The following is a 27,211-nucleotide window of genomic DNA, read 5'->3' on the forward strand; positions in this document are numbered from 1 at the left end:
AATCCTTTTGTGAATATTGTTGTATGGTTTAAAAATTGGTATTATTACTTGTGTGCTTAAATATTTTATTTTTATCTTCACCCTGTACATAAAATTTTATTTATATTTGTTCAGAAATTTATTTTCTTTTATAGCAAACAACCTTAATTAGCATTAGTTTTTAACAAGTAAAATCTGTATTACATAATACATTGTACCTCTAAGAAATTACATGTACATGTATGTATCTTTTTTGACTGCACCCTGGACTGCACTATTTGGCGCCATTGCGCCCTCTGTTGTCTTTGTAATGTTTAAATTATGCATCTTTCATACCCCGGAAGGGGTCGACAAGGATTAATAAAAGTTCGTCATTTGACGGACACCATACCTTCAAAAAAATACCTTCAATACCTACAAATACCACCTAAATTTGGGAATTAAAAGGGGGTCATTGGGTACAGCAGGAAATAGAAGCGGGTCATTGAGTACATTAATTTTTTAAAGGGGGTCATTGCGGTAGGACCATAACACAAAAAAGGGGGCCATTGGGTACAAGCCGGTTTGAAAAATGGGGTATATCCCGAGGCACATGATGCATATCTGTCATGGAAGTGCCCCCCCCCCCGGGGGCTGCGGTCACCGTGTGTGGGGGGCCTAGGTGTGGGTGTGTGTGTGTTTGGGGGCGTTACTATGGGGGTGGGGAAAGAAATATATTGGGGGAATGTCCCCTTGCCCTCCCGTAAAAAAAAGCTGCTCCCTCACACTAAAATTGTAGGGGCTACCGGTATGCAATGAATGAGCCGGGGGGGGGGGGTAAAATTTCAGTCCAATAATTGATGACGTGCTAAGAAATGCCCTTGGTTCCCGCCTGACACGACTGAGGGCATGGTAAATATTACAAATAGGCCTATACCAAAAAATCAGTGGGAGAATTGGCCAAATTCATTTTAAAAGATCATAGGCTTAGATACGGTATGGCTTTAAGGGGCTGTGCAATAATTATGAGCCCTGGGGGTCTGAAAGGGGGGGCAAGCAATTTTTGGTCAGCCGAGAGTTGGGGGGGCAAGCGATTTTTGGCACACATGATTCATGGGGCGCCTTTTAAATAAAACTCTCTAAAAAGGCTTAGGAAAACAGTACAGAAACGCTTTAGTATGCAAATTTACCTGCTCGCTGCGTTCGCACTATAATCTAGACCATTTAAAGTTTGCAAATTGGGATCCCAAAAATTTGGCATGTGTAAGGGGGGGCAAAGAATTTTTGGCGGGCCGAGAGGGGGGGGGGCGTGCCGAAAGGGGGGGCAACCGATTTTTGGCGGGCCGTTCGGAAATAGGGGGAAATAGTTATTGCACAGCCCCTAACTAAAAGTGCTGTAACTTTTTTTTATTTTAAAGTTGTAGGCCTATACCTTGCATGAATAATTAAAATTATTCATCATGCAAGGTATATAAATTATATAGGCCTACGTACATTTGGAAAGAAAATTTGGTGTAAAAACAGCAATTTGGGAGCAATGTTGTGTGTGATTTTCTCCAAAATTTGTGTTTTAGTACACCAAATAATGTGTTTTAATTTAGAGTCTATGACTATTTTTACATTTTTTACCTACTTAATTACTTGCTTGCTTACTTAATAATTTAATTACTTGCTTGCTTACTTGTACTTGTTTACCCATGTTGGTCCGTGAGGGACACAATCCATGGGAAATCCATGGACCGTTCCAAGCTCATATCATACAATAAAAACGCACAAGCCTGGATAACCAGTGTAGGCTGATGGATGCATGTTGGTCCAGATACTAAAGTAGCTTTGATAAACAAAGCAAGAAATGGAAGAATATATCATATATATAGCAGTTTGGCTCGTTTTTTGCAGGTTTACATGGTCCAGTAACCATAGATGACTGACATGTGCTAACAAAGGAAACAGTCACTGCAATCAAAATATAATCTGTGTACAGACAGATAACTGTGTGGGTATCATTATAATAGAGGCGTGTCCAAAAAAAAGTTCACACCCCTTCAAATATGAAGCCAAAATGCAGACCTTATGCAGTTTGGCTCGTTTTTTGCAGGTTTACATGGTCCAGTAACCATAGATGATTGACATGTGCTAACAAAGGAAACAGTCACTGCAATCAAAATATAATCTGTGTACAGACAGATAACTGTGTGGGTATCATTATAATAGAGGCGTGTCCAAAAAAAAGTTCACACCTTCAAATATGAAGCCAAAATGCAGACCTTTTGCAGTTTGGCTCGTTTTTTGCAGATTTACATGGTCCAGTAACCATAGATGACTGACATGTGCTAACAAAGGAAACAGTCACTGCAATCAAAATATAATCTGTACAGACAGATAACTGTGTGGGTATCATTATAATAGAGGCGTGTCCAAAAAAAAGTTCACACCCCTTCAAATATGAAGCCAAAATGCAGACCTTATGTAGAAAAATGCATGCACATTCAATTTAGACTCTCCCCTTCCCCCCCCCCATCTTTCAATGTTGGGAGACTGAAATGTAAAAATGCAGACCTTATATGTAGACAAATGCATGCACATTCAATTTAGACTCTCCCCTTCCCCACCCCCATCTCTCAATGTTGGGAGACTGAAATGTAGAAATGATGACGATTTTGTCCAAATCAACATTGCAATAGGGGGGCGGGGAAGGATGTTTGCCAATTAATGCTTTGGAAGATAGTACACGAAAAAATTAAAATATATTTTAATGATGACGAAATAGCGTGAAGTTTAAGTATTAGCCCTAAAATAATAGGTAGGATCAGAAGAGATAAAAAATATAATCATAACAAAATTCATCAGACGGATTCGAACTCCGTGATTCCACTAAGCTATAGATTACAAGTCGGCGACTTAACCACTGAGCCACGAAGAATTCGATGATTACGTATCCATTTCTAATGTATTAATGTTAATTTAAAATTGTTAAATGCATATGTCCCGTGACGTGGTGTGTGTGTGTGGGGGGGGGGGGGGGGGGGTACTGGTCATTATTTTCCTAAAATATTCCCCCCAAAGATTTGTGCACTAAAACAGGTGATTTACTTGTCAGTCAGAAATACTGGAATATATCTACACGTGTGCCATTTCAATAATTATACCGTTCTGGTTGATGTATTTGATAGGGTCTATAATAGAGGTTGTGCATATGACGTATCATCCCGTAAATATGGCGGGCTATTATAATGCATTCAACAAAAGCATGATTGCAATCTACCGCGAAAGTTCGCCTCACACATAGCAAATGTACTACGATCAAATAGGTTGATGACAACATTTGATTGAATGGACTGCACTGCGCTTGTCCTTCACCGGTTCAAATCCTTTGTTTGGAGACAATCAATAAAAGCATGCAGGGCTCTATAGTGGAAATAATAGTGTACTGACATATGTCCTAACCTCATAGTAGAATAAACATGTCAAACAAATGCATTTAAAATCAGTGACCCATTGCACAGAAGGAGTCGAGGTTGATGACCTAACGATCGACACAAATAATATTAAAAGAAATTGATATAATTTGTTTTATTTTAACTGAGTCGACCGTGGTGGGATTGCATGAATCCAAATTCAAAGTTTATTTTCATAACATAGTTCTCGTGTTGCAGCGGTAGAGAATTTGACTTGTAAACCATAGGTCATGAGTTCGAGTCCTCTGTTGTTCTGTTTTGTTTAATCATTATTACTTTTCCTCTCCTCTCGTACGAAATGTTCCATCTTGACACAAAATTTGAAACAAAAATAGCAATATGGTGTTTTTTTCTTCATTTTTTCAGGTACCATAATTTTATTGTACTGCCCTAAGCCACTCCCAAAATCCTTGTGTAGATACTTTAACAATACAAACTTGAAATTGACTTCGTGCATTTTACATAGGGCCAGCAGTTTGGCTCGTTTTTTGCAGGTTTACATGGTCCAGTAACCATAGATGACTGACATGTGCTAACAAAGGAAACAGTCACTGCAATCAAAATATAATCTGTGTACAGACAGATAACTGTGTGGGTATCATTATAATAGAGGCGTGTCCAAAAAAAAGTTCACACCCCTTCAAATATGAAGCCAAAATGCAGACCTTATGCCACTCCCAAACATAATAATGTAAAATTTTACTCTTAGCCCTAACTTCGTGAGAAGCCCCGATGCAAAAAAGGCTGATGGCTTATTGAAATACTACAGCTAACATAATTACTCAATAACTTGCTTGTTTGCTTATTTAATTATTTACTTGCTTACTATTTATAATTACTTGCTTACCTATATTTACTTACTAACTAACTAACTAACTAACTAACTAACTAACTAACTAACTAACTAACTAACTAACTTACTTACTTACTTGCTTACTTACTTACTTACTTACTTACTTACTTGCTTACTTACTTACTTACTTACTTACTTACTTACTTACTTACTTACTTACTTACTTACTTACTTACTTACTTACTTGCTTGCTTACTTGCTTACTTACTTACTTACCTACCTACCTACCTACTTACTTACTTACTTACTTACTTACTTACTTACTTACTTACTTACTTACTTACTTACATACTTAGTTTAATATAGTTAGTCCACAGTGAAACCTCCGTAGCGAGCAAAAAAATCAATTTTTTTACGCTTTTTTGGTCAAAAAAGGTCCAACTTTTGGGAAGAAAGTCCACTTTTCACAAAATCGCCCCCTTGGGAAAAAGTTTTCGAAATCAGCACCCCCCTCCCCCAAAAAAACCAAATCCTGCGTACGGGCCTGATTCAGGTATATAGTCTCACCAGAGAAGATGAGAAAAGTCCATTTTCGCATTTTGATGAATATTCATGAAAAAGTTTTTACATACACTCCTGCTCATAAATACCAAGCATAAACGTTAGCAAACCACGCTGCTGCATATAGCGTTTCGATGAAGTACGTGTCAGAGATTGATATATTGCGTCAGTTTTCGGTACCAGCTCGTCCAGCTGATGCATAAACAGACCACAGAAACTCTCTGCTTCGCCAGCTGTGACCTGGAGCCTGAGCATCACGTCGCGATTTCATCATCACAATTACAATCAATGTTTTCCTATGCCCAAGGTCATTTGTCCTGCATTTTGTTAGTTGGCAATTAGTTAATGTGTAGCTTTTAGTGTACATGTGGAACTCATGAAATAATATTGCAATAATTGTTCCGATCCATGTATTGATCTTTATGCAGTGTTATATGCATGCTAGTCATGCTGACTGGTTGAAATTGATCTCGGAATTTATCTACAGATCCTAGATCCAATGTCAGCGAATACAAGAAGATTAAAGTTGTAGTTGAAATCGTAAGCTTACTCGGCTTACTTACCGAACATCGAATTGAACCAACATTGCGATGGTTTCACGCGTGTTATGTTTCAACGCATTTGTACGGGGTGCTATTGGAGGAGTTTACACCAGACATACATCTCGTGCACTGGTTGGCAGCTATGGTAGCAAACATGTTTCTACTGTTAACTTTGGGGTAAGAGCAGTGGCGCCAGGAATTCTTTTTTCGGGGGGCAAAGTGAATTTCAGGGGGGGCAAAATTGGCACAAAAATTAGCCCATGGTACTCACACCTCTGTACTACGATTTCCACTGGCCTTCTCCGCCTTACTGTGAGGAAGGAGCAACGTAGGGCCATGATGTGTCTGGCTACACAAAAATGGAAATTTACGTGATTTGGGGGGTTTTGCCTCGAAAGTGGGGGGGCAAGAAAAATATTTGCGGAAAAGTGGCAAAAACTGGCAAAAACTTGTTTTTGCCAGTTTTTGCCTGGTTTAAACCGGCAAAAATGGCAAAAACCCATATATACTCACTCAAGTATTAAAAAGTAATCACAGAAAGCTCATAAACAGTAACACACAACTTTTAATGAATCATTCAACATATTTTTTCTCATCAAGTCCTTAATTATTAAAAATTACAAAGTTTTGAATTTGATATGCCACATTTCAGTTAAGGGCGTACTACACCCATATATTGGTTTGATTGGTCTAAATAAATATTTTTTCATTTATAGCTAGGCGATATATGCACGGATCATGTGAAATAAAAAAAATATGAAAAAAAGAAGAAAAAAAAGTGCTTTTAAACAATTGTAGTAAGTCATTTTAGCCCTATATATATTTTGTTTATTGTATCCTAGTTACTCAGATGCGTGTTTCATAACAAGCCATGATTTATTCTATTCAACATGTTCAAGTAGGGTACATGAATAGAATACATTAAATCCTTTGTTATACTCTCTATAGAAAATCTAGTGGTGCATGCAAAATATATAAACACTTACACAATGGATGCATAGTCATTAGTCAATAATACTATAGTGTGTTGTTAGGGGAGTGTTCAGAAATACTTTGGTGGGGGGGGGCTGGTAAAAAGGGAGGGGGGGGCCAAAAAGTTTTGGACCTTAAAAGAGGGGGGACCAAAAAGTTTCAGGTGGTAGGAAAGGGGGGTCAAAAAAGTTTTCCCCTTTAAAAACCCAAAACCGCATTGAGACCCTCTATATCACTTTTAACATGGGCAAGTTTTGGTTTTCAGTGCTTTTCTTTGAAAAAATGATGGCACTTAGTGTACACATATCTATTAATTAATATAACATTAAAGATGATCAGCAACATGCAACATCTGGGTTGTCTAAGAAATACTGGCACTTTTTATCATATAATTTTATATCTCTTCAAAGTAGGCTACAAACATGATTATGTACCAATCTGATCAAAATACAACTAAATCAAGAAAATAATTGCAAATAAATAGTTTACTATTTCTCATTGCAAAATTATTTTGTACACATAGGCCCATGGTATTTACCATAAGACAAAGTGGGCACAGGCCTAGGTGCCACGGTCTTTGGGGGCCAAAACTGATACCTGTGTACATTTGCGTGACCAAATTAATCTCATATTTGACCATTTTAACTTTTTGCATAAATTAGTTCCAATATTTGAACATTCAAGCTTCAATATGGCCAAATTTTTTGTGCGGTTCGTGCGCATTTGTACTATCATAATAGCCACGGATCCAAATTATATGCTGATGTGCCTATGAACCTCCAAATAAATCCTCTATTTCATTTATCCCTGTCAAATCAGATAAACACCCTGATTTGGGACAAATCTAAACTAAGTATAAAATGAAAATTTCATTGTGCTTGTATTTCATGCGCAATTGTCCCACCGGGAATGTTTCAAACATTTGCCTTCCTCAATGACATGTGACCCAGATACCACACCACTGGAAACAACATTATTAAGTATAATGTTTGTTATACGATAATAAGGGGGGGGGGGGCAAAAAGTTTTGTCTGTCAAAAGAGGGGGGTCAAAAAAGTTTAGCGGTCCATCGAGGGGGGGTCAAAAAAGTTTTCGAGCGAAAAATTTGAGTTAGACCAGCCTTACCAAACATGAATGCCTATTTGGCATTCTGTAGGTATTCGCCAAGCCCTCGAGTGCCAAGGATAGCGGTAATAGGTGGTCACTAGCACTCAGCAGCTAATGAATGCCTATAGAGCTGGTTCACAGGCATTCCGAATGCCTCACAAGAATCCTACCGAATGCCTATTTACTCATTAAGCCCTCGTTAAAGCTCAATACTATTAACTTAGGCATTCCTAAGCATTCGTAACTTAGGCATTCCTTTAATTAGGCGGTTTGCTATAGGCACTCAGTGGCATTCGGATAAGTCATAGGCATTCGGTTAAAAAAATTCTTAAGTAATAGGCATTGCACTGAAAAATTTCTAAGTATTAGGCATTCGGTTAAAAAAATTCTTAAGTAATAGGCATTCCACTGAAAAATGTCTAAGTATTAGGCATTCGGTTAAAAAATTTCTAAGTAATAGGCATTCCATTCAATTAGGCATTCTGCTAATAGCCTTGACTAGCATTCCTTAGTGGTTGACCCAAGGGTCAAGCAGGTGCATGATGGGAATATATTTCTAACTGCCATTTTGAACTGGTGTGAATGCAGAGATGATGGTTTCTTAATCCTTTCATGTTTCCAGCTTTATTATAGGCCTTATTTTTCACTCTTTACATTTGGGATGTTACATATGACAATGCATATTATGTGGACAACATCATACATGTATGGGATCCATGTAGTTATCTTTGTGTACAATAATTATGCCACAATATGGATGGTGTAAGTATAGGTAAGCTTAAATATGACTAGATGTAACTTTGAATATAGGTTTTTATACAGGCAGTTTCTTGAAATATGGAATGGTCTAGTGTTAGGAAAGAGGAGCTAGTTACCATATTGGGGCATTATTGTTAACATTAATAATAATAGTGTACAGTTATACCATGCACTAATCCACTAAAAAATGCACTCATATGGCGCAAGAAGAGCTCAAGCAAAGAGCAATGAAACCTCAAACAATGAAACCAAACAACAACGACAAATTACATAATTATGACGCGTAGCTATAATTATTTTGTGTATTTATAAAACACACTGATCCCAGTGGGCACACCTAACGTTGAAATCAGGTTGAAATTTCGACGTCGACTAGTTGAAATCGGGTTGAAATCAGGTTGTATTTGCAAATGGACTTCAACCTGATTTCAACCTCCTTAGATTTTGCATTGCAAGTTGTTTGAAACCAGGTTGAAATTTCAATGTGATTTCAACTAACCGTAAGGTTAAAATCAGGTTGAAATCAGGTTAGGTTGAAACTTCGATGTTGTTTCAACGTTGATACAACATCAAAATCCTAACCTGTGCCCACTGGGATGTACTATGTACTCAATTTATCAGTTATCAATTTGATCATGCAATTTATGCTCTTGCTGATGCACATGGCTATATTTGAGTTAAAGGGCACTTCGTGATCCACAGCCTCATCCCCCACTTTTCTCAAAAAAAGTTGAGATTTTTATATCACTGGAAACCTCTGGCTACATAATGTTTATGTACAAAATATTTCTTGCAGATTAATTAGTTTTGCAAAGATATCGTGAAATTTTAATTTCGTTCTGGTGCACCAGATCGAAATTACAATGCATTGTCCATGGAGCAGTGTAATACACATAATCCTGCATAACTCGCAAAGCATAAAATCGGAATCAACTGAAATTTTGGGAATATGCTTTTTTCGTGGATATGTACTGAAAAATGTCATAAAAGAGGATGCTAGGATCATGAAACACTCCTTTAAATTTGTGCATATTTTAATCCTTACTCTCCTAGAATTCCTATAGCAACCCCTATAGGGGTTCAAGTGCTATCTCGGGAAAATATGGGAAATCATATGGAAAAATATTTATCATGAGCCTCATTTGATCAGGAAAATGGGAAAATTAGCGGAAATTGTCTTTTTTCAATCTTGACCTAAAAATATCATAGACTCGACAAAGACATACGCTGTACTGAACTAAAATGCCTCTGCATCTGTCACAATGGATAAAAAATGGTTCTGGGCTCTTACCATGTGCGATTTTCTGCAGTGCATTATATTCCTATTTGTCACTCTTGTAGAATTGCTTAGCCAGCATATAGCTATATAATTATATAGTGGTTCGAGTGCCTCACCTGTAAGTGGTTGGAATACCTATAGGCGGTTGGAATGCCTATAGGCGGTTGGAATGCTTCTGAGGCGATTGGAAATTTCTTTGGTGGTTGGAGTGCTTCATAGGCGGTTGGAATGCCACTAAGTGGTTCGAGGGCCTAGCTCATTTACATATTTCGCCTCTGAGGAGGGCTTATGAACCACTTACGAACCGCTTATAGCGGTTGAGGGCTAAATAAGTGGTTCGAGTGCTAACCGGTAGGCGGTTGGAATGCTTCTGAGGCAGTTGGTATGCTTCCTAGCGGTTGGAATGCTTCCTAGCGGTTGGAATGCTTCCTAGGCGGTTGGAATGCTTCCCAAGCGGTTCGAATGCTTCCTAGGTGGTTTAAATGCTAGGCGGTTTGAATGCCTCCTTAGTGGTTCGAATGCCTCCTTAGTGGTTCGAGTGCTTAGCTCATTTACATATTTCGCCTCTGAGGAGGGCTTATGAACCACTTATGAACCGCTATAAGCGGTTGAGGGCTAGCAAACAGGCGGTTGAGTGCTAATAACCGCCTATTAACTCAATGTTATAGTATTGGAGGCATTCACCATTTAGGCATTCATTAACGGTTCTTTACCATTCAATGGAATGCCTAGTGAGTGCTTAGGGAATGCTAGTTTTTTAGGTAAGCCCCTACCAAAGTATTAATGAACACTCCCTTAGGAGAAGAAAAGGCTATTAGGTCACCGTATGTCAGGTTATAGGTCAATTGATTCAGGTCAAATTTAAGCATCAATTTTGAATACACATGTGAGAGTTTGTGATATCATAATGAGGAATAATTTTGATATTCTGTCTTTAACTGGATATATATCGAGAAGTGCAAGGTGGATATACTAATATACCTTGGGATGTAAATGGTGAGTACAATTTAGAATGCCTAGTTGAGATGGATTTCACAAATAAATATAAAACAGTTACCAAAATCACAAAAGTTAAGCTTACGGAAAACTACCTAATATGGTGGTATAGGTGACAAAAAATACAATCTTTTACAACATTGCTGTAGTGTGGTTGTGGTAACCTGTTACCTATGGCTTAAGGTTAGCCGAGAGTTTTTCATGCGCTTGATTTCAGAGGGGCGTAAGTTCATAACAGAAACAGCCATGCAGAAAATGAACAAGCAGGGTACCGGGACGTAGGCCTACTTACAATAGAATATCGATCCACGGTCAAGACATGAAAAGGCTATGAAACTGGGCTTAGCTCGTGCCCGGAGCTCGGATGCCGGGGTGGCACAAGCCGTTTTCGCAATTTTCACAAGGATTTTATAAATTTTAAAATTGATTGGGGGCACTTCGTCAAGCTACGCCCTGGAAAATGTGTTGATTTTGAATTTATAGCCTTGATATCTTTGATGAAATCAATGCTGCTATTCCCCTGATTACAATGTAGGCCTAAGGGTAGGCAACAACAACAATATCAAAAAGCACCTATTTGTAAATCGAATTTGGGATGAAAATCAACAAGACAGACTTAGCAGGCCTACAAATTTCTGAATTATATAAAGTGAAAAACAATCAATCACGATTCACTGCACTCAGCGAATCAATCAAATAAAACTAAAAAGAAAGGAGCAAGAAAGAATAAAGACATAGTGAAAAAGAGGAAGAAAGAGAGAGAAAGAAAATAAACGAAAATGAAAGAAAGAAAGAAAGAAAATGAAAAAAAAAGAAATGAAAAAAGAAAGGGAGAAAGAAAAGAGGAAAGAAAGGAAGTAAAAATGAGAAAAGAGAAACACAGCCACACGGAGACTCGAACCCACAAAAATAGTTCACATTAGATTATCAGTCCAATGCTCTATCCACTCGCCATCGATCAGCTTACGCAATAGACTGTTCTCAAAGCGGGTGATATAACTATAATTGGATGCAATTCAAGATGATTACAATCGCGTCCGCATTATGGCTCTTAGAATAAACACGCATGTCGGCGCTGAAATTTTGAACGAACTGATGGAGGAAAACCTCGTTTTTGCAAAACTAGCTTCAATTTGGAGTGAAAATCAAATGGAATAGCAATTGGCAGAATGTTGAGAAATAATGTAGGTATTCAGATGTCTAAATTAACGTCTCGTAATCAAGATATCGATAATTTCACAAACCAGCTTTTCTCAAGCAAATTCTCCAAAATTTTCCCCCCAAACGGGCTTTTAAAATTTAATCGGTACTGTATTTGGTTCTTCCCCATGGCAACATTATTTCTTTGATCGATTTATAATACAATACGAAAAAGAAGAAAACAATCGCTCGGTGTGGATTTATACGGAGCGCACATTTGAAAAAAAAAACCTCATGGAACGTGTTTTTGATGTTGTGAACATGGTGGGTAAAAATGCTTTAAACGAAGGATTTTCAAATTTATTCTAATCATTTGTATATAACACACACAAAAATGTTAAGCTACATCCAATGCACCAACATTTCACTCGCTGCGATATTTGATTACTGAGAAAACTCTGTTTTAGAGAACAACTTTATACGTCTTTTATACGTTTTTTATACGTCTCTTTGTGTAACCTTAATTAAGTTTCAGTGACATAGTGTCGCAAGTTCAAAATACAAAATATAGCTCAACATTGAAAATAGAAGCATTTTAACCGGTTCGTTTTTTGATTTGTGGAGCACCAAGTTCATGAAGTCATAAAAGAAATCAGGGACCACTTATTCCCATTTTACATATCAACATTATTTCCCTAATGTGTTAGCAACACATATCCAAAATTTTAACGAAATCCGTTGATAGTAAGCTTTCCAAAATGAAGTGAATTTAAATCATCAGTGATGTACCACCTTTTGGCTTCTACTTTTAAAAGCATGTAAGCTACGTTGATACTGATGCCACCAATAAAACGAGAAGATTTGCCCCTTCATTTTGCATACCACTTTGTCCAATTTTTTTTTTTTTTTTCTTCACAAAATGCAAAAAAATGCAAAAAAATATCAATGGGTGTAGTACCCCCTTAAATGCACTAGAGAGGAATGAAAACCCATGCCTTTTAAAATTTCTTAATATGTTACTTACAATTCCAAAATCTGGCTTTGTTACATCCTTGAATAAATTCCATCAGGTCTGTAGATTATCCATAACATAAAGAATTTCATCTGATTAAGACCAATCCAAACTTACATTTTCTGTACGTTTCATCAACCATCGGTTGACTTCATCAGCAGTGTTGCTTTTTTGAAGTGCTGTATGATATTGACCTGGCTACTCTAGAAGTTAAAGCAGCATCAACCCCTGTGTCAAAGTTCTTGTTTTGAGATGAAAAAAGTGAACTATTTATCACTTTTTTAGTTTTTGCCATTTTTGCCGGCAAAAACTGTTTTTGCCAAGCGGAAAAAACCACGGTTAAAACCGCATTTTTTTTCCACCTGTGGCAAAAACCTGCGAACCCTATTTGTGATCCTAGCATCCATTTTTTATGATATTTTTCAGTAGATATCCACGAAAAAAGCTTATTCCCAAAATTCCAGTTGATTCTGATTTTGCGGTTGCAAGTTTAATATGCATGATTATCCCGTGATTATGTGTACACTGCTCTAATAGGGCTGTGTAATTTTGTTCTGGTATAGGCCTGAGTTCCAGAACGAAATTCAAATTTGACAATATTTTTTGCAAGAAATTTTTGGTACATAAACCAGGGATGTGCGAGTTCCTCTTTTCAGCGGATTTCCTCTTTTTTGTTGCCAAAATTTATGTGTTTTTCTTTTATTTTCAGCCCATATTTGGCATTTTTACCCTGATTTTACGCTGTTTTTAGTGATTTTCCTCGTTTTTGGTCTGTGGCCTCTCACACCCCTGATAAACATTATGTAGCCAGTGGTATAAAAATCTTGAGAAAAGTGGGTGGATGAGGCTGTGGATCACGAAATGCCCTTTTATTAAAACTTGATGTATATTTTGTTGATTTAAGCTGAGAATAGAAGAATCATTTTGCTACCCTTCCAAAGTTGTCCCATTTCCAAAAACATTTTTTTTTGGTCAAAAATAATCACATTTTCCAAAAATGATGCTCTTAGAAAAAGTTGCACTTTCAACATCCTATCGATTAAAGGTCCGTGACCCGATCGACAGCATCATCCCCCCGATTTTTCTCATTGTTGATGACTTTTTGGTATCATTTAATAGATTATATTTTTCTCATTACCATCCTGAAATTTGATGATCCAATTTGATGTATTTTCGGAGAAATCAAGAAACAAACAGGCTATACTGGTAACCACCTTCGACATTCTGGGTAGGAAAAAATGATTCCGTGAATAAGAGCCAGATTACTCCCTGCCAATTCGCATTTAACGGAAATAGGTCCGAAAAAATGAGGGTGCTATAATAATAAACGCTTAAAACTAAAATAAAGAAATACATAAGGGATGAAATAAATACAAAACAAGACCTTATCTTGTTAAGTATGATCGAGGAATATGAAAAAAAATATGAGAAAAAATGTCCCCCCCCCCTATAAAATTAATTAATTAATTAGAAATATTATTAAAAAACCCACTTTTTTCATTAAAACAAACCCTAAGTGTAAAATGTACGTGATGATAATATACAAAATTAAAAGGAAATGTATCAGGGTCTAATTAAAATAAAAAGAATGAGATATTTTGTCACAAGAATGATGGGCGTAGTGGTATGGCGAAGCACTCGGCCAGGGAGTGTTGTTTCTGGATGCGGACCACAATGCAATGCATGCGTACTAACGTATTGGCTTGCTAATTGTGCTAATTATTCACTTTTACGCTGAAAATGTTCTCGTTTTCTCCCATAGATGCATAAAGGGACAATATTTGAAATTGTATGTAAGTTTGAAGACAATCCATATATCCTAAACTGATAGGGTTACCCCCCTTTAATGTTTTGATTGTTTTAATGTTGTTGTTTTTTGTCTTCACTATTTTTTGTGCATACCATAACTCAGTCACCCCAGTTGTAGTAACTAAATTTGCATAACTTGACATTCATTTTGTTGATTTTGAAAAATTCAAAAAGCTTTGAATAGAAGAATCATTTTACTACCCTCCCAAAGTAATTTCTCCTTCCTAGTGATTTTATCATTTTGAAGCAAGTGCTGATTAAAAAAATTTAACGAAATCCTCATTTATGTCAAAATTAGTATCAAGGAATCATTATTTTGCACTAAGGGATCAGAGACAGAAAGGTGAAAAGGAAAACAAAACAATTAAGGTTATTAATTATTTTAAACTGTTGTGATTTGGTAGTTCACAGCATTTTACGAATGGTAGTGAGCTTTGACAGAAATTGCATTGCTCAATTCATAGCGAGCATGTAGAAGAATTAAAATATCACAGATATACTTTTATAGGTGCTGCGGTTCTTGAGTTACGTTGTGAAGAGGGCTGAAACAACAACACTTTTGTAAAATGTACATAACTAATTAACAACAATAAATCAAGCAAGTTTGCAGAGTATACGATTTGTAGAATGAACTTTTGCAAAACATAAAGGTGTTATTTTTCAATCATATATTGATCTAGAAAATCGATGTTCAGGTTGCTTCGACCAACAATACCTCGTCTACCCTTAAATCTATCATAACATTGATATTGAGAATGTTTTATACATTACATGTATGGGATGTTGAAGGTGCAACTTCTTTTAAAGCATTATTTTTGAAAAATGTGATTATTTTTGACCAAGAATTTTGAGAAGGGACAACTTTGGTGGGAAGCAAAAAGATTCCTCTATTCACAGACCTTTGAATTTTTCAAATCAACAAAACCAATGTCAAGTTCTGCAAAGAAATATTTTGTAACTCCTAAATTGATTTTACCATTTTGGAAACACCGGCTCAATAAAATCTTCTGAAAAATGCTGTACATGTCAATGAATCATTGTTTTATACCACAGACCCCGTATGTCTGGTCAAGCACCATCACATACCCGAGGTTATTCAGACCGATATTTTCCAAATTGGGATGTCGATATACATGAATTGAATCCATGCAGGTTTTTTTTTTTTAATTAAAAAAAATATCGGATTGATTCAAATCGATTATTTTATTTCAAGAACTGCTATAAGAGTACCAGTGGAATGCTAGGTATTTACAAAAATATCAAAACATGTTTTTACATGTGAAAATTTCAAAGAAAAAATTTGGTAAAATCATGGGGAAAAACCTGCACCTTGAAAATGAATTTTTAACAATAAATAAAGTGACATCTGATAGAGGTATTTTAATTCTATTCAAAAGTTGTAGAAACATTAGGAATGAATTAAAACAGTCAATTTATGACAAATTAATTTGTATTTATCCAAAATGGTAAAAAATGAAAAAAGTTCATTTAAATCAGTGATTATTTTTAAAATCAATGATTTAAATCAGTGTGATTTAAATCAAACAACCCTTATCCATGTGTTCCTACACACATTCGGTGGGTGTATTAAACATCGACATATCAAGTCTAAGAAGTTACTTTTTGCAATGAAAAAATACTTCTCAAAATCATAGGAAGGGGACCGCTCACTCAGAAGTTGTTATCTTTCATTGATTGATTGATTGGTTGATTGATTGATTGATTGATTGATTGATTGATTGATTGATAAATGGATTGATATGTGCATTGGTTTCACAGGATAATAACCTAATACTGATGGGTAGTCCAGGGTCAGGGAAGACGTCCCTTGGCCGTGCACTCTCTCAAGACTGGGCATGCCGGTACTTGACATTGATGATGATTATTTGGAGGTATATTGGAACACAAGTGTTGCTGACAAAGTAAGTTGACATAGTATACTCTTACCAATGATTTTTTGGAAGTGCATGTTGAAACACAAGTGTTGCAAACATGGTATTAAGTTGACATGGTACACTTTTTGACATCAGGCAATCCAGCACCTTTTGGCGACAGAATAAGTTATAATACAAATGCTTGCGAAGTCCTTGAGACATTTTGCCATATTGAAGCTGAATTGGCAATGAAATAATTGGTGCAAAAATGGAACTAAGTATAAACCCTTGCGAAGTATGCTAAAAATTGCACTTTTGGGGCTAAAATAGCCAAATATGAGGTTTAATAATTTGGTCAGAAACCCACATCCATACAGGCATCAACATTGGGGGATTATTATATGGACTATTCCCTGGCAAATTATTGGGGGTATTTATATACGCCTATCATGCTATGGTTATGTTATTGTTTGATTTCAGTTGAGTCAAGTTGGCAGTGATGGATTTATCCAAGAAGAAGGAGAAGCACTACTCAAATTTAATGCTAAGAGCTGCATTGTATCTCTGACTGGCTCCAATCCACTGCATGAAGAAAGTAAGTTCATATACCAAAGTCCCCACACTGTTGTAGCTAATAGTTCAGTGTTATCCCCACTGGTTCCAATCCACTGCATGAAACAGTAAGTTTGGACTTCATGTACCAGGACCCCTCACACAGTGTGGTAGCCAATAGTTAAGTGAAGAATTGTGTTGTATCCAGTGGCGTAGCTGGGATTTTTTCCAGGGGGGAAAGCCTGTATGGGGCGGGGCAAACAAAATTTTGCCGCCTTTCCTCAACAGCCCGAAAAAGGTTGACCCAATTTTTTTCTGGTGGTTTGAAAAAGTGAAGAGCAAAAAAAAAAGAAAAAAGGATTATAGGCGCTAGCACCCTAAAAGCAACACATTTTGATATAAAAGTACCATTTTTCCCTCCTCTCCCTCTCTCCTCCTTTTTCCTCTCTCTATCTCCTTTTCCTCTTTTTTCCTTGCGCTGAGGGGGCCCAAATAGCGCTTAGGGGGCAGGGGCCCAAACAGGCAATTTTTGCCAGGGAGGCAATTGCCCCCATGCCCCCGGCAGCTACGCCACTGGTTGTATCCCTCACTGATTCCAACCCTCTGCATGAAGACAGTAAGTTTACTTTGAACATCATATCCCAAGGCCCCTCAGTGTTGTATCCAACAGTTCAGTGCTATGAACTCTGTTGTATAGTCTTTGTATCCCTCACTGGTTCCAATCCACTGCATGAAGACAGTAACTTTGAACTTCATATACAAGGCCCCTCAGTCATGTAGCCAATGATTCAGTGCTAAGAACTGTGTCATAATCCTCACTGGAGGGGAGGGCAGTGCCCATGATTGAGGCACAGTGTCGACTTCCTATACGATAAATATAAATTTAATACTCCGTTGGTGAGCGACGGGCGACTGGTATTTCACCGAACGCAAGAAAAGGAGTTCTATCTGATTGGCTAGCAATCGATCGCTTAGGTCGCTTAGTAGTCAACTACAAACTCAAAACTGAGCATCGTATTCAATTCGATTGAAATCGATATTCTATTATTGCCGTAGATAAAGAGAGTGATAGTGTGTCAATAATGTACATTGTATTGCAGCTGGATTTTACATGAATTCTTTTATATAAATTTTTTCTCAAAGAGTTGAATATGATCAAAATGTTTACTCAGGATTTCAAATTTTTTACCCGCAAATTGCAGTTAAACATATCCACAGCAAGATAAAACCTGACAACAAATAAAATTTTCTTGCAATAGAAATATCATATGGATTGGGATACTGATATGATAGGCCGCAACCGCCACAACGTGGAGCTGCTACGCGTAGCTGACTGTTTGCTCCGTGGAGCCAAATTGACCAATCATGATCATGTTAGAGTTTTTCATTACTCGGAGGTAAAACTGACTAATTAAGTACGACTTACTCATTACGTGAAGCGAATTTATTCATTAAGAATTTGCCAGACGAAGCGTCACGTAGTTGCAAGATATCCTCGGTCACGAAAGTTATGATTCAAAAAGTAGTTTATGAAAAGTACGAACTGACTTATTATTAAGATGGACATGCACTCATAAGAAACTCATACAGTATTGTACATAACTATATAGCTAGGCAGAGTGGTGGTAAACTATGCACACAGTTCTGCGATCTGCAGTGTATCACCGGGAGCTAATTTGTATAACTTGCGCGGTGTCCCTGCGGAATTCGACCTTCAGCAAACTGCAAACCAGTTCGGATTTACTTTATATACTAGTAGTAGGCCATACATACTGTAGTTCCGTTTTCCTATACACAATACTCAGTGCGCTCACCATTGACGCGTGACCTCTACAAATAGTGTATGTTAGAAGTATAGGCCATTGCCTAGTTGACGTCACTGTGTAAAAAATAACCGCCAATATTTAAAGTATTCTCTGAAATTCTAGAAAATATAGTTTTGTAACATGTCCTAAATTTTAGCTAATTTAGGTGTTTGGAAATATTGGTACTTTAGTGTTTTAGGAAGGATATGTAAACGACAGATAACACCAAAAAATATGAAGAAATTATTTCTAAACCGTGTTAAGTCATTAAGCTTCTCATTTTCAAGAACGCTGGTTAACAATAAGCAGACTATTGTCTCATTTAAGTAAAACAAAAGCCCACAGTATTGTTACCTTGCGTTTGCTTTATAATCGTTCACCCAACTGAAACTATAATACCAGCTCATTGCTCATTGCACAGGTAAAACAGACACAAGTGCAGTGTGTATTTAACCAGAGAAGATCTGATGTAACATAGTTGAGCTGTTTTCATTGAGTGTTATCTTGGTTTAATAGCTTTATAGGGTTTAAGTCCTTCAAAGGTCGTGGTGAGTTCTACTGTAGACATGACTGCATCATGATTATTTTAAAGTCAACAACATTCAACAATATGATCACCGTGATAGTATGAGAGTATCAGTACCGTGGGTGTCAGTGATCCTGGCCTGACACAGTAGACAAACAAACAAACAAACACGCCACACACATGACACATGCATGCAAGGTAACATTGACTATACACTAATAAAACAATGGTATTGATCCTGTACAACTGGTCGTGGTTTATTTACAATCGATTCATTTAAAATCCCCATAGTAAACATTAATTTTGGCAAGAGTTTTCTCTCTCTGGAACGAGGATGCATGCATCCACTGGCTCCGCGTAATGAAAAGATCTAACATGATTGGTCAATTTAGCTCCGCGAAGCGAAAAGTAAGCTACGCGTAGCAGCTCCACGTTGTGGCAGTTACGGCCAGCCATATATTGATCATGCGAAAATCGTAAAACATAGAATAGAAACAGTGTGGCGGCTCTCAAAATCTCAAATTGTATGCTTAGCCTGAGTCGCACGGGCTATCTCGAACAAATTCACCATGCGTAGTTGTTGAAAAATGTGAGGATTCATCGTACTATTACGGCAATTTTTAACACGAAGATATAGGGATGATGACGGTGTGTGAGGGGACCCGAGGCATTGAAGGCATATGAGCCATTTTTCAGCAACTTTCCTATGGGATTTTCTAAATTTTCAAATCGATTGGGGGGCACATTCATCCCACTGTGCCCCTATGACCCTATGCCACTGGCCCCAGTTACAGTATGTTACCCTGCTACGATAATTGACCTAGTCATTTTTTTGTAATTTTTGAGAACAAAGTACAAAATATGGTTCAAGCATGCATCAGTTACATAATCACCCTAATTATTTCCGATTTTTTTGTCTCATCATTTGTTCTTGTGGAAAGATTGGTGAATTAATATGTTTAAATGCATGCTTAATACTTGCTTGCTTACTTACTTGCTTATTTCGGGTGGTTTTCCCGAACCACGACAGCTCTCCATATCCTCCTATCCTGCATTGCTGTTCCCAAGTCAGATGCTTCCAGTCCGGTGTCTTGCTTGAGTACATCAAGCAATTAAGACACCTTGCTTACTTGAACCATATTTTGTACTTTGTTCTCAAAATTACAAAAAATGACTTCGGCAATTATCGTAGCAGGTTGGCGAGTAGCTGCCAGGTGTCATATTTTTAGATTGTGTACAACATTGAATGCAGGAATTGTCAAATGTCTATGTGGCAGCTATTGCACTAACCCCTGAATTTGCATGCTGATATACGTTCTCTTATTTCCTGTAGGCATGAATCATGTATCCAATTCAGGACCAGTATTCTTCATTGATGTCAATAACCAAGATATCCTGAACAGACTTGAGATGATGAAAGTCAATAGAATTGTTGGCCAAGGTCCTGACAACTCCATGGCGGACATCTTGCAGTATCGACAACAATTCTACGAAAATTCCTACGATGTCAGGATAATATGTGAAAAGAATGAAAGTATCGATAGCATTGCTGATAAAATTTCCGAAGAATGGAAGTTATACCATAACCGAAAACAGTACATATCGACTCGAGCTGAGAACACGCAAATTTCAAACACGCCAGTGCATTTTTTAGATGCGGTGTTAGAAGGGCTTGCCCCTGACGGAGGACTCAATGTTCCTAATGGAAGCTTCCCCAAGCTGAATTTAGGTGAATGGGAACGACTTATCCACTCTAACTATCAACAGAGGGCGCTTTGTATTCTCGAAAAATGGGTTCATCCTACAGACATCCACCCAAGAAAATTGAAGGCAATGATTGGTGAGGCATATGGAGGAGGTGCCTTTGATGAACCAGAAGTGGTTCCAGTGGTTCATCTCCATGGCAACCAATATTTGATGGAAGTCTTTCATGGTCCAACAGCTTCTTTTAAGGATGCTGCTCTGCAGCTTATGCCACAGTTCTTTACAGAAGCTGTTGTCAGGTCTGATCAGGAGATGAGGTAGGAATGTCTAATAATTATCACACTTTTAAGGCAAACAAGAAGATTTGCTCTATGTCCTATGTGTAATTGCGTAGCACCGCTGATTGGCTGTATATTGCAGAGTGCAGACAGTCTAGTCGGCAACAGTATTACAGCACCACACAGTTTGCACATGCTGACGATGACCGCATACTTCTTAAAATGAATATTGCTTTAGATTTTACTATAAATAGTCCTTCAAAATAAACTGATATCATAGGGGTTAAGATCCTGGGGATGAATCCACTCCAATATTTTGATAAGGAGGATGGTCCATACAATTATCCCCCCCCCCCATGTTGACCCCTGTATGTGGGTTTCTGACCAAGATAATCTCATATATGGCCATTTTAGCCTAAAAAGTGCCAATATTTGTGCTCTTTGCCCGCCGAAATTTTGGACAAATAAGACCTGCCACTAATTAATTTTGGTTTCTTGAAGTTGAATATCGGTCTTAAATGTTCTTTCAATTGATTTTGTGCTGAAATGCGCACAAAGCGCTCGAAAAGTTTGACTTTCATTGCTTGGAGGGGCGCAGAATCGATTAGACAATAATAACTGCGCACCATCTATTTTGAGGTCATTGTGTGAAATCGGAGGGTTTTGTTTTGGGCTGAGGTAAATACCAAGGCTCAAAACAAAACCCGACAATTTCACATAATGACCTCAAAATAGATGGTGCAAAGTTATTATTGTCATTCATTACCGTCGTATCTAATATTTTGAACAAATCAAAATGGCATTTTATGTTATTTTATGCCATAAAACGCTGTTAAATATAACCAGTTTTAATCATTGTTGTAACCTACCCTACAAAAAAATCAACCAGGCGAATATAACATTCGCGCCGACAACAAGAGCTACCAAGCGCAGAAGTCATTGTTGCGCGTCCGGAGGCATTGTGAGTTATTAATGACCTCGCAAATAGTGCGCGGTCAGGCAATCAATTTCTTTTGATTGGATTACAGGCTTCGCGTATATTAATGAGGTTATGAATGGTTGACAAAATCTATCCAGCAACATGAGTTATTTGTCAAAATACCCATATTTTTCATCACAGCTCTAGCTCTATGCTGAAAACCCCATTGTTATATATATTGTAATTGGAGTTATAGACCTAATAGTTTTTGTATTTGACAAAATTCTGACAAATTAACTCCAGTTTGGCCCATTTTTAGCAATGAAATAGCAAATATTCGAAGAATGCATAATTTGTCCCAGTAAAAGATCTACTGTAAAACCTCCTCTACAAGCATTTAGTGTGTTTTTGATGAAAGCTAAATTAATATGAAACGGCTGTGAATGTGCCAATACAATAGATTGGTCTTACAATAGTACTTGTTTGTATATATGCTTTATCGGTATTGTAATTTATTTGCTCAAACTCCATAATGTTATAATGCTGTCAATGGATTAATTTAGCTTTCATCAAAAGTTCTCTATATACTTGTAGACAAGGTTTTACGGTATTCATTAGAGGGTCAGTGGGACATTTTCACAAATTTACCCCATTCGCCAATGTTTTTGTCATAGTTCATGTGACCCAACTGAATATTAATTTTGTTGAATATTCAGGTATTTAATCCTAGTTGCCACTTCTGGAGACACAGGGAGTGCAGTGCTGGATGGTTTTGCCAAGTACTCAGGTACGTTAACTAAATATCTTACTGGAGACCAGAGGATGTTTTAAGGCATTCCCATAACCCAATGGGGGTTCTGACCTTGGTATGTCTGGCTTTTGTACACATGTGGCCTGTTTGACCATACCTTGCTTTGGGATTGTGTGCAAATATCTGGTGTTTTCATCCTTTTATTTAACATTCAAAACATTGAGACTTATGAATAAAATTAATGCAGTGGGACAATATGAATGTTTCCTGTAAGAAAGTCAAAAATAAGTTATAAGTCTCAACTATTAGCTTGTTGGCTGCAGTTTTAAAATTACCATTTTGTGTGTGTGGCAATGGGGACTTTGCCTTTGAAATTAGGTTATATTGATCAAATTTCCCAATCATAGTACATTGTAGGAATGCCTTTAAGCCTCCTCTGGCTCGAGACTAATAGTGTAGCAGAGTAATTATTATTTATTTTCTTCATATTTGTCAACAAGATTTATTACAAGTTCTTACTCTTCAAAATCTTAACCTACTACAGGAACAACATCATTTATGTCACAAATGGCTTGCCATACATGGCCAAAAGAAGTGATTTAATTTCAAAATACACAGCAGCTGTTTAATTAAGCAATTACTAACAAGTGTGGTCTTAATTCCTATTATGACATAAACAGTATTTTTCTTGCCCCCCCCCCCCCCACTTTTGAGGCGAAACCCCCAAAATTAAACGGTGGTAAAGGGGCCACTCAGACATTTGCCACTTGAAATGCTCTATGGTGGCCCTTATTATGGGATGGTTGCTAATTAGGCCAAATACAATATTGTGTACCCCAAAATGGACCAATATGACGAACAATTTCGTTTTTTTGTCTTTTAATATTTTATTGATTTTACATAAAAACAAATCAACATCACATTACCATGTTACAATGATTACAAAAAAGTAGCCAACAAATTTTGATTCCATTTAGTAACAAAAGTATGCAGCAGCCATATAATATAATATAATCAGTGGTGTGCACTATGAAAGCTCACAATATACAAGGTGATTAAAAAAGAAGTAAACTCATGTTAGAGGGCTGTAACTACAGATTTATAAGGAATCCGCTGTAAATGAAAATATCATTGGAAAGAGCAGATTTTCAATGCGTAGATAAAAAAACAATTGTTGTAGTTGCTCATAGCAAACTTAAGTTACACCCATTTGAATAAAAACATTCATCTTTACATGTATATTTGTTATTGTATGATAAACACATCAAAAGAAATAAGTCCCCCTTTGAAAATTTCGTCATAACATCGTAAAGTAAAACTTTGTACCAATAAAACTTACTTAGAAATAATTATATGATTGTTTTTAGTTAAGTGTTTTGTGAAAATGAAAGATGTCAATGACTTCATGGCTGAATGAACCCAAATTGAAGACAAAAACTGCCCTTTCCAAAAGTCACAAAGTAGGCCTATGCTTTTAACTGCAAGGCATATACTATTGGGACAAGGAATGGAACTGGCCATCTTACAACTCACTGTGCTGAACTCTGCACCAAGGGGATTTGCATGGCTGAATGATCAAGAATTGATACACATTACAGTAAATGTTCACTTGGTGAGGATTTTAAACTGCACTCAAACACATGGGGTTTTCGATTAGTAACAAGCCATGAATCAACTTTTGTGACAAGCATAGGCCTACTTTGTGACTTTTGAAAAGGGCAGTTTTTATCTTCAATTTAGGCTCATTCAGCCCTGAAGTAATGGAAATCTCTCATTTTCACACAACACTTAGTAAACAGTCATATAATTATTTCAAAGTTAGTTTTATTGGTACAAAACAAAACCTTACAATGTTATGACGACATGTTCAAAGGGGGACTTATTTCTTTTGATGTGTTTATATCAACAGGTGATTCTGGCAGTATGGTGATGGTGTTGTACCCAGAGAATGGTGTCAGCCCTGTGCAGAAAGCTCTCATGACTAGTGTGCAAGGTTCCAATGTCCATGTTGTTGGTAAGTGTCAGCCCTGTGCAAAAATCTCTCATGCCTCAGCTGCAAAGTTCCAATGTCCATGTTGTTGGTAAGTGATAACCATGAGCCATAAAAAGTGTGAATATATTCCACTTTTGCACCATATTTCACCAGTTTAGCTTCAATATAGCAAACTTTTATGCGAGCTTCGCGAGCATTTATACCAAAAGCTTATTCTATTGCCAAAAGATGCTGGATTCACTATACTTCAAGAAAATTCTTTCCACCCCACCCCCATGTCAAAAAGAAATCTACGCCACTGCCAGTGTCCATCTGTTCCCGCCTGAAATTCACCCCTCCCCCAAGCTCCCAAGGATTAGTCTGCCACTTGAATGAGACAGGGGGTTGACCTGTTCATTTGACGAACACTGTCAAAATTTCACATTTTGAGATTAAAAATAAGCTTTCAAATGACACCACATTTATTTGTGTACCATGTTATAGCCTTAATGTACGATTTCCGTCAAATTTTTATTTTGTTATTCTTTATTCAAAATCTTTTCAAAATGTTGAAATAATATTAGTAATAACTTTTAAGCTGAAATAACAAGGTAAAGTGAAAGAATTCCACTGGTTATTTTGGCCATTTAACATGCAGTTCTATGAACTTTGCTCTGTTGACCTACAAAGACAACAAATATGGCCGATTCCATTTAGGTGCAAGTTGGGACATGTGTAAACATTACAAATATGCAAAAAAAGTCAGGTTTGAAAAAAAAATTAACCAATTTCATTTTATAAGATCGTATATAAGATGTAGTACAATTTGTCGATATTCTAAATGTGCAAATGCAATTCTGGCTATCCCTTTGGCAAGGAATAGCAAAATTAAAATGTGACCAAAATCATATATTATGGCTGTAAAAGTAGTTACTAATTTTGTGATTTTTGCAATGTTTCCAACATCTAAAAAGGAATTAACTATTGAAAGTGACTCTGTATATTTTATTCCATTCAATATAATTTTAAATCTCATCCTTCCATTTGTAATAGTTGCTAGTGTATTGATAAAATAATGATTAGCAGCTGTCGCCATGGCTTCCGCTATTTTTTCATACTTAGGCCATGTACACAGCTTGCCATGTAAAATGTCAATCTAGGGATTTTATGTACAAATTATTTTGTCTAACTGCTCTACAAAAACAATCAGGAATTGCAAAATAGACAAATATTGATTATATAAAATCTCATATTTATTTTATAAAATTTTGCAAATAACTTTATTAAGGTACAAAATGATATTTTTGGGAACTGTTATTATTTTAAAAATATTCATATAAAATAGGACAACATGTTACAATTTTTGTGTGGGACCTCCTATAGATTTGATCAGGACTCAAAATACCAGGCAGCTATTAATGGCGATTTGCCCCCAAATTTATGCAAAATAGCTCTTCTGAAAATATTTTTCAACTAATGATGGCAAAAATGTACACTTGCGGTCTACTTTTAATAGATTTAGTTTAAAATGACCATTGTAATCAAAAACACATTTTAAGTCCGATTCAGATACAGAACGCATATGATCACATAAACACACTGCAAAAACAGTGTTTAGCATTTAAATTCTTTCAAAACACATTCTTGCCCTCACTTTGTAAACGTGTTTAAGGGCTCTGGAATGAGCGTTTCGACAGTATTTTTATGGGACATGAGAGCACATCAGATATTGAATTGCATTCTGAATATGAAGAATGTCCTTCTGATATCAAATAATTTTCAGTTTTTGAAATTCACAATATAATACAAATTTTATGACAAATTATTCAAATTTAATATTTAAAAATGTTTTGATATATTATAACAGTCCTCGAAGTTAACTTTATAAATCTAAAATATATAAAATACTGTCCAAACGCTCATACCCCCATCCCTTAAATACTTAATATATTTAGAGCATTGATTGATAATATATAGCCATTGAACATTGATGTTTACTTATTTTATTTTTAAACACAGTTTTTGGAGTGTACTAATTTTATTTTCCCCTCAAAACAGGTGTAGACAGCGATTTTGACTACTGCCAATCAGTCATCAAACAAATCTTCAACAATAAGAATGTCAAAGATACGTTACGCTCCCATGATATACGATTAAGCGCTGCAAACTCTATCAATTGGGGGCGTCTTCTACCACAAGTAGTGTATCATGCCTCTGCATATTTGGATCTGGTGAAGAAAGGCATCTTATCTTTGGGTGAGGAGTGTGATTTGTGTGTGCCTACTGGGAATTTTGGAAATATTTTAGGAGCTGTATACGCTAAGGTAAAATAATATACTTCCCTCCATTTAAGTCAAAATACACTCAGCAGCAAACATTAAAATGTTAACATTTTGGTTTTGGTCAAAAGGTTCTAATAATGGTTAAATGTCAGGATATGAAAA

At 36.7% G+C, this 27,211-nt stretch overlaps 1 protein-coding gene across 1 annotated transcript in view; it reads left to right on the plus strand.

Moving 5' to 3' along the window:
- The first annotated feature begins 5,360 nt into the window (after nucleotides 1-5,360).
- Nucleotides 5,361-27,211, plus strand: part of LOC140138997 (threonine synthase-like 1) — a 31,143-nt gene continuing 9,292 nt past the window's right edge. Inside the window, 8 exon segments of the mRNA XM_072160778.1 lie at nucleotides 5,361-5,489; nucleotides 16,166-16,226; nucleotides 16,229-16,308; nucleotides 16,741-16,855; nucleotides 20,477-21,164; nucleotides 22,761-22,831; nucleotides 24,705-24,809; nucleotides 26,826-27,091. Coding sequence (XP_072016879.1) covers nucleotides 5,361-5,489; nucleotides 16,166-16,226; nucleotides 16,229-16,308; nucleotides 16,741-16,855; nucleotides 20,477-21,164; nucleotides 22,761-22,831; nucleotides 24,705-24,809; nucleotides 26,826-27,091 — 1,515 coding nt within the window.

Source organism: Amphiura filiformis, chromosome 18 (genome assembly GCF_039555335.1).
Source record: "Amphiura filiformis chromosome 18, Afil_fr2py, whole genome shotgun sequence".
NCBI classification, from domain to species: Eukaryota; Metazoa; Echinodermata; class Ophiuroidea; order Amphilepidida; family Amphiuridae; genus Amphiura; species Amphiura filiformis.